The 7699-nt window shown below is 35.2% G+C and overlaps 1 protein-coding gene across 1 annotated transcript; it reads left to right on the top strand.

Moving 5' to 3' along the window:
• Positions 1-1275: 1275 nt before the first annotated feature.
• On the top strand, positions 1276-7699 carry LOC132269434 (factor of DNA methylation 4-like). Its single transcript, XM_059770621.1, has 6 exons — positions 1276-2253; positions 2380-2561; positions 3066-3134; positions 3242-3532; positions 6561-6764; positions 7115-7699. The coding sequence occupies exons 1-6, from the start codon at positions 1356-1358 to the stop codon at positions 7343-7345; spliced, it is 1875 nt and encodes a 624-aa protein (XP_059626604.1). The 5' UTR covers positions 1276-1355; the 3' UTR covers positions 7346-7699.

Raw genomic sequence — 7699 nt, 5'->3', positions numbered from 1 at the left:
CACAAACCTTGTCTCTCTCTCTCTCTCTCTCTCTCTCTCTCTCTCTAAATACCTTGACCTACTCAAGACCTCTGTTTTGGATAGAACTTGTTAGGGCTGCGTGAGTCAGTGAGTGTCTCTTGCATTTTCCAAAGGTGTGTACGTAGATTCCATCCCATATTGCATTTCTATAGAGTAATCTTTACAGTTTACACACACTTGTATCTATCTATGTATGTACATATGGAATTTCTTTATTCTCTAATTTCGATTTCGTTTTTGGTGTGTAATACTGCTCTGTTTTGTTTCATGATCGAGTTATATTATCTGTTTGGTTGAACAGAATGTTAGGGATTAGAAGAAATGTATGTTCTGAGAGAGATTTCTTTTGTATCTATGTATGCACATATGATTTTTCTTTGTATCGATTTTTGATTTCGTTTTTGGCGTATGATACTGCTTTATTTTGTTTCACGAGTTATATCATCTTTTTGGTTGTAGAGAAAATTAGAGGGATTGGAAGAAATGTATGTTCCGACTTCTGAGAGATATTATTTTTAATTTTTTTTTGGCTACCAAAAGAAAATATCAATGTTAATCAATGATACTAATTCTTCTATATAGCTTATTTGGGTACTTCATTTTGATTTTCTTTCTGTTATCTTGAGGACCAGAGGAAATACAAATTTGCTCGTCTTTGACATAGTTCATAAATTTTTTGGTTTAAAATGACTTTAGTACAACAAAAAGCAAAACAGTACAAAGAATCTGTGGGTAAGCATCCAGATATTCGATTTTATTTTATTTTTAGATAACATCTCCTTTTGTATTGCATAAGCTCTGCTTGGTAGCTGTGAATATGTGGGAAAAACAGATATTATACTTATGAATAATTATTTCATTTTCATTTTTCTACAAAACTTAAGGTTTCATATCTTTCTTCTTTTCAAATTTTTTGCTCAATGAAACAGAGGATTAATATAAAATAATTCAGTAATGTGAGTTAAGGAGTAATTTGGTTAATAATAGAGTAAGAATCATCATCCTCCTCCTCCTCTTGGGTCAGCCTTGAGCAAAAAATTGTACTCTCTAAGTGCTCTGTTTTGGGAACTGAGAAAGTGCAGTTAACGAGTCTTATATATTTCAGTGTTGCAATTTATCTGACCATAAAGTATAAATTACATTCAACTGACCCTAAATAGTATTATAATGTTTAGCTATTAGCAGTAATATGAGTTAAGGAAACACAAACAATGGACTCTAAAGTGGTCCATTTTCTTTTTCTTTTTCATTTTTCCCCTACAGTTTTCTTAGTAACTAAACAGAGTGTGGTTAACTTTTGATGGTTTTGTTTTATTTTAGATTATTTGAAAGAAATGTCTTACTCATCAGAAGAGGAAACAGATTTTAGCAAGTTAGAGTTGGAGGAATATAGAGAGAAATATTATGAGCAGTTGAAGAATGGAAGTGTTAAGGTGCAAATTGCAGATGAAAAATATAGATGCCCATTCTGTCAAGGGAAGAAGCAAAATTATGCCTACAAGGACCTCCTACAGCACGCAAATGGTGTTGGGAAGGGTTCAAAGAAAAGGGGTATAAAAGAGAAGGGGAAGCATTTAGGTTTAGCAAGGTATATGAAAAAGTATCTTGATGTGAAGGGGTCACCATCAGAATCCACAAGACAGAATAGTGATTATGCTAAGGGAAAAGATGTGAATGAGCTATTTGTTTGGCCTTGGATGGGAATTGTAGCTAACATTCCCCTTGAGTGGAAGGACGAAAGGTGGGAAAGTGGGTCAAAACTTCGAGATGATCTTGCAAGGAAGGGTTTTAACCCTGTGAGGGTTCGTCTTCTGTGGAACTGTAGATGTCATTCAGGGTATGCAATAGTAGAGTTTCAGAAAGATTGGCTTGGATTCAATAATGCAATGATGTTTGAGAAGACTTTTGAAGCAGATCACAAGGGAAAGAGAGATTATTATGGATCAAAATGCCTTGGAGATAAGTTGTACGGATGGGTTGCAAGGGATGGTGACTTCTATTCCGAAAGGATCATTGGTGAACATCTCCGAAAGACTGGGGATCTGAAAACAATTTCTGAGATTGAAGCTGAAGACAAGAGAAAAACTAAAAAACTTCTGTCCAACCTGACTAATGTTATTGAGGAGAAAAAGATGCAGCTTAAGGAGATGGAGTGTAAATATAATGAAACATCAATATCCCTAACCAACTTGATCTCTCAAACTTATGAGATGTACCGAGCTTATAATGAAGGTACATAGTCTTTACTGTGTTTGACTAGGCTAGTTTGCAACAACTTCTTAGTTGCTGATTGGTTTCTGTCTCTTTTGTTCTGCATTACCAAGCTCACAGTACTATTTTTAACTTGATGAAAACTAGAGATACAAAAGATGCAGCAGAATGCATGGGATCAACTTGAAAGGATCTCCAAGGAGCATGAAAAGACTACTCTGCAGTTGGAAGCCCAAAGCAAAGAACTCGAGCAGCGTGAAAACGAATTGATGGATCGGGAGATCCATAACGAAAATGAGAGATGGAGGCTCCATTGTGAAAAGAAAATGGTACTGCATCTTGAATTCGATGTTCTTCCATTTTAGGTAGAATTGAATAAAAGAATGACACCCACCCTCCTCCTGGTTGACTCATTGATTTAAACTGAGACTATGCAACTGATCAAAGTGTATGTGCAATTTCAGCAGGCACTGGAGAAAATTAAAAAGCAGAAGATCTGTATCCCTTTCTCTAAGAAGATGTTTTGACAAAGAAGAAAATCAGAATCTAAAAATTTTAATGCCTCAATAAAATTTTACCTCTCCTTTGATTTGAGACAGTTTTGGTCTAATTGAAAAGTTTCAAAAGTGAGTGTATATTTTACTCCAAGCATAAGTTCCTAAACTCATTATTTTTGTTCCTTTAAATTTTCACATGAATATACTGCTGAATAAGATGTGTGAGTATCTAATGTCTAGATTGGTCTCTGTCATTCTACTTGGTTACATTCTCTTGGAAATGATACCAGAATCATTCACCATATGAGATAACATTTATTTTGTTTTCCTTTGCAGAATGAGAGGGCAATTTTGGAGCAAAAGAAGGCTGATAAGAAAATGTGGGAGTTGGCAGAAGATCAAAAGGTGATTGCTAATTTTTCTGCTTTAATTAATTGCTCGGGTTAAAATTAAATCAGTCAAAGTTATAGAGAAATCATGTCTCTTACTACATGACTGATTTCAAATGATAGAAGCAAAAGCAAGAGCTTCATAAAAGAATTATTGAACTGGAAAAGAAACTTGATGCCAAGCAAAGGTTGGAGTTGGAAATAGAGTGCATGAGGGGAGCTGTACAAGTAATGAAACACATGGATGATGTTGGAGATATGAAAGCTAAGAGGGAGATGGAGTCAATTGAAAATGATCTTATTAAAGAGAAGGAAAAGGAACTCGATGATCTGGAAGCACTAAATCAAGCTCTCATCGTTAAGGAGCGGAAAAGCAATGACGAGTTGCAGGAAGCTCGTAAAGAGCTTATTCATGTGAGTTTTCTTCGTTGTTCCCTTATACACCCATAATTTTGTAAGTAAAATAAATGACATGATAATGTTATCATTCTGTAAACCAAAGGATGTGCAACAGTCATACCTAGTAAAGTACAATAAATCGGTCTTATTCAGACAAAAAAGGACTAAAATGTAGGTAGCAGAGAGATTGCTATCTTTTTAGGGTCCTAGGTGTTGGATAGTGTTTGCTTTGCACTGTTATGCTATCCTCTTTCAATAGTAAACTAGCTTTCTTTATTTTACAATTTACAGTGAGACAAAAGAAATTGCAAAGTGATATGACCTGGATATCATGAATTGGAGTTACTACCCTGCTTTATCCCTCTCTTTATTGTTTACTGCACTTAATTATGCAAAGTTTTAGAGATTGAATTAAACACAGTCCTTCACTAATTGAGCTTGATGCCCTTGGCCGGTTTCTTAAACAGCCTCAGCTTGCGCGGGTAATGTTGGATTCCATTTGCCAAATGAACTCTTATGAGTTGTTGCACAAAACTTTGAATTTATAATGTCAGACATGTTTAATTGTGTAGAAAAAAGGCTAAAATTAAACTTGTTTTGAATTTTTATTTTTATTTTTATTTTATTTTATTTTTTTCTGTATTCCAATGAGAACAAATCAATATTCGAAATATGGATGTAGCGGTTGTGTGGATTTAAGCATAAGCCAAGGGTGCAAATAGTGCCTATTGAGTGCTTCATCCCTTGAGGGCCAAGCATCACATGACTCAAGCCCTCTGTTACCTGTGAGCCTTACCTTAAGGCTAACCTCTGGCTGTTAAGCTTTAAAAACCTTTTGATTCCGTGGACAGTTATATCCTAAAAAGGAGTGTAACTCAAGGACAGAAGTTCTTTTTATTGCTTCATAGTATTCTCAACTGAATTCCCCTCCCGCCTCCCTCTTCTATCTCTATCTCTGTTTGTCTTTTTGTTCGCTCTATCTCTTGATTTAATTGGTTATGATTGCCCGTCAAAATTTTTTTTTTTTGGGCCTTGATTAGTTTCTGGTTAATCCAAATTTTGGGTCTAGAGGTTGATATCTTATGTGTTCTTTATATTGCTATATGCTTACCACTTTTAAAAGCTATGCGAATGAAGGCACCCAAGCATGCTAAACTGCTATAATGGAATTGTTAATCACCAAATTAAAATGGGAAAAAAGTTGCCAATGACAAGAAAGATGCACACTTTTTCTGTTAGAAACCAGCTGTTGAAGTTTATGCAAATAGAGAAAAAGACTGAAAGCACAAATAATGAACTTTGGAATATTTATAGGGCCAGACTTATAACAGTTCATGTACAAAGGAGAACTTAACACTTTTATGTCATGAATGCCAATGTGAAAGAGGCGAGTTTTAGAGAATGAAATTAATAGAAACAAAAATTCGTAATTGCTTTGAACCAATGTTATAGTGTAATTTGCAAGGGCAAGGATAACTTATAGCAGAGTCCTTATACTGTTAGTTTTCTCTTTTGCTTCTTTTGATGTTCTGTGTCCAACATAACACCACCAGGCAACAACTGTGGGTAGATCAATGTAGTGCTTGATGGGTTCAAAATCAACCTAGATAGCGAGGGAACTTGTATTCCTCAACTTACCTAGAAACTCTACTGCTTCTCTTTGCTGTAAGTCAATAAACCCCGGTCTGACTATTTTGTGTCTATGCACGACATTCTGGAACTTGCTATTTGTTCAATATGTCAACAGAAAAGTTATTATGTCGAATTCCAGAAAGGGCATGAAATGAGTTTCTTTGTAAAGTTACTATGTTTATCTACCAATAAGACAGACTAGTGGGTGATCTAAGATATTGCATTTAAAAACAAAAAATAGACTAGTGATTGCAGGCCGAGTGTTTTGGAATTATCATCCTTGATACTATGGCCTCATTTATGGTGCACTGGGACATGCTTTCAGCAAGTCATAATTGACCATGCACAAACATGCATGCAGAAATAAAGCAGGTTTGATACAGTTGAATGTCTTTGTTCTATGATGCAGAGAAGTTTTGTGGTCCTTTATAGGTATGATTCTCAATTTACCTTGAAACATGTTACCACCCTTTGTTGACTGGTATTTCCTGCAACCCCCAAAGAGGTGCAGAATTCAGGTACCTTGACACAGGTGCTTTTTGCAAATTTATTATTTTCCAAAGAAAATAAATTCATTTTGCCTTACAAAGTCTTTTGTGAGCTGATTTAATCTTTGATGGCAGGGAGCAGTTCCTAGTCTAATATTTTTGAAAAAAAAAACAGATGTTTGTTTGGATTTTGCTTCTTCTAGACATAATTGTCTTTATCTTTCAATGTGTATGTGTGTGTGTGTGTTTTTTTTTTTTTTTTGGGTGTATAACTTTTGCACAATTTTTTTTTTTCGATTTATTTTTTGAAATTATTTTTTCTTCACAATAAGAGTAATGCTAGGGGAATGGCTATGGCATTAGATATAGGGAATGGAAAAATAGGATTTCGACACCAAGTAGCTGGGAAGAGGCTTTATTGAGTTGAGATGTCTTTGGTAGTAAATTTCTATATATATGACACTGGCAGTTAATCAACAAGCTAACATATTATGGCTTGTCTAGCCTGTGTTTTATATGTATTGGTCTTTGATTAATTTTCAAGTTTGAGTTTTTCTGAATGTGAATTTTTAAGTCACAATTTTGATTGCTCATGTAAACAAGTTGGTAAATGAAAAGACTAACAAGGTTGCATTATGTAAGATGACTTGTTCATAATGCTTGCAACCTATTCAATGTCTTCCAATCCAATTTTTGGATCTGAATATATGGACTTTAGTTTTTTAAAAACATATAAGAAAAAAAAATATAAGTTTTTTGCTACTCATGTCAACACGTGGCCCTTGGAATGGAGGATCTATGTACAAGTTTCTTGCGGGATGACTTTTATTTTGTTTTTCTATTTTTGAACGTGATTTTGATATATTCTTAAAGTCCTCAAAATACATGGTCTGTGTAATGTCCTTGCCTTTTAGGGTTTGAAGGAACTGTCAAATGGCCATGCTTTGATTGGTGTCAAGAGAATGGGAGAGCTTGATGAAAAGCCATTTCACACTGCAGCCAAGAGAAAACATTCCGATGAAAAGGCAGTGGAAAAAGCATTGGAATTGTGTTCCCTGTGGGAGGATTATCTCAGGGATCCAAGCTGGCATCCTTATAAAATCATCAATGCTAAAGAAGGTTCTGAGGTATTTGTTGTATTGATGTGGCATTGCTTACTACCCCCCTCTTTCTCCCATGTCTATATTACAAAATTTTAATGTTATTTGGTTAGTGCTGATATACTTGATAGAGCCTTTTGTAGGGGGTCTCTAGGCGCACACATTCTAATTTTATAACTATTTGGTTGCCGTAAACAATTCTTGATCTTTCTATTTTTTTTGTTTTTGTCGATACTGGCCATCCTGTTCTTGTTCATTTTCTAGATTCCCACTTGTACTATATTTCACCATATTTTTTATTAGCCTCTCTCTATCTCTACTCTTCTGGTTTTCATTTGCATTTACCCTACTGTCTGGTATGTCAGGATGTTGTTCAGGAAATAATTGATGAAGAGGAGGAAAAACTGAAAAGTCTAAAGAATGACTATGGCGATGAAGTTTATGAGGCTGTGACAACAGCCTTGGATGAGATGAACCAATATAACCCCAGTGGTAGATACCCGGTCGCAGAGCTATGGCATTACAAAGAAGGAAGGAAAGCAACACTGAGAGAGGGAGCAGCATATATACTGGAGCAGTGGAAATTGTACAAGAGTAAGAGAAACTGAAAGCTGTGTTGTGAATTTCAGACGTAGATGAGTCTTGAAAGAAGAATTCAACAGCTTTAAGGATTTTTTTACCTTAGATTGTACATGCATGGGCTGCAAACAAGAGTGCAGGATTATCCAATGCAAGTGAAATGGAGAACATTTGAACCTCTTTTGTTAAAACTTTATTGCCTGAGGTAGTGTTTTGATGTGTATTGAAATGAATTTATTCCACAAGTAGTTGGAATAGTGGGATTGATCACTACCTGGTTGTGCTTAGGAGTTTTAATGGGGGCTGAACCGTTCATCCCATGTTTCATCTATAATCAAAGAATAATTGATAACAGGTGACAGATTCTCCCAATTTCTATTAAA

This window comes from Cornus florida, unplaced genomic scaffold (assembly GCF_030987335.1).
Source record: "Cornus florida cultivar Cherokee Brave unplaced genomic scaffold, ASM3098733v1 CherokeeBrave_3.0.0_Hap2_Chr08, whole genome shotgun sequence".
Lineage (NCBI taxonomy): Eukaryota > Viridiplantae > Streptophyta > Magnoliopsida > Cornales > Cornaceae > Cornus > Cornus florida.
The sequence above is the reverse complement of the archived record's forward strand: the minus strand, read 5'-3'. Positions and strand labels throughout refer to the sequence as shown.

Coding starts and splice junctions, on each gene's coding strand:
- LOC132269434 (XM_059770621.1), top strand. CDS start 1,356: ATGTCTTACTCATCAGAAGAGGAAACAGATTTTAGCAAGTTAGAGTTG. Junction 2,254..2,379: donor GTACCGAGCTTATAATGAAG/GTACATAGTCTT, acceptor GATGAAAACTAG/AGATACAAAAGATGCAGCAG. Junction 2,562..3,065: donor TCCATTGTGAAAAGAAAATG/GTACTGCATCTT, acceptor TTTCCTTTGCAG/AATGAGAGGGCAATTTTGGA.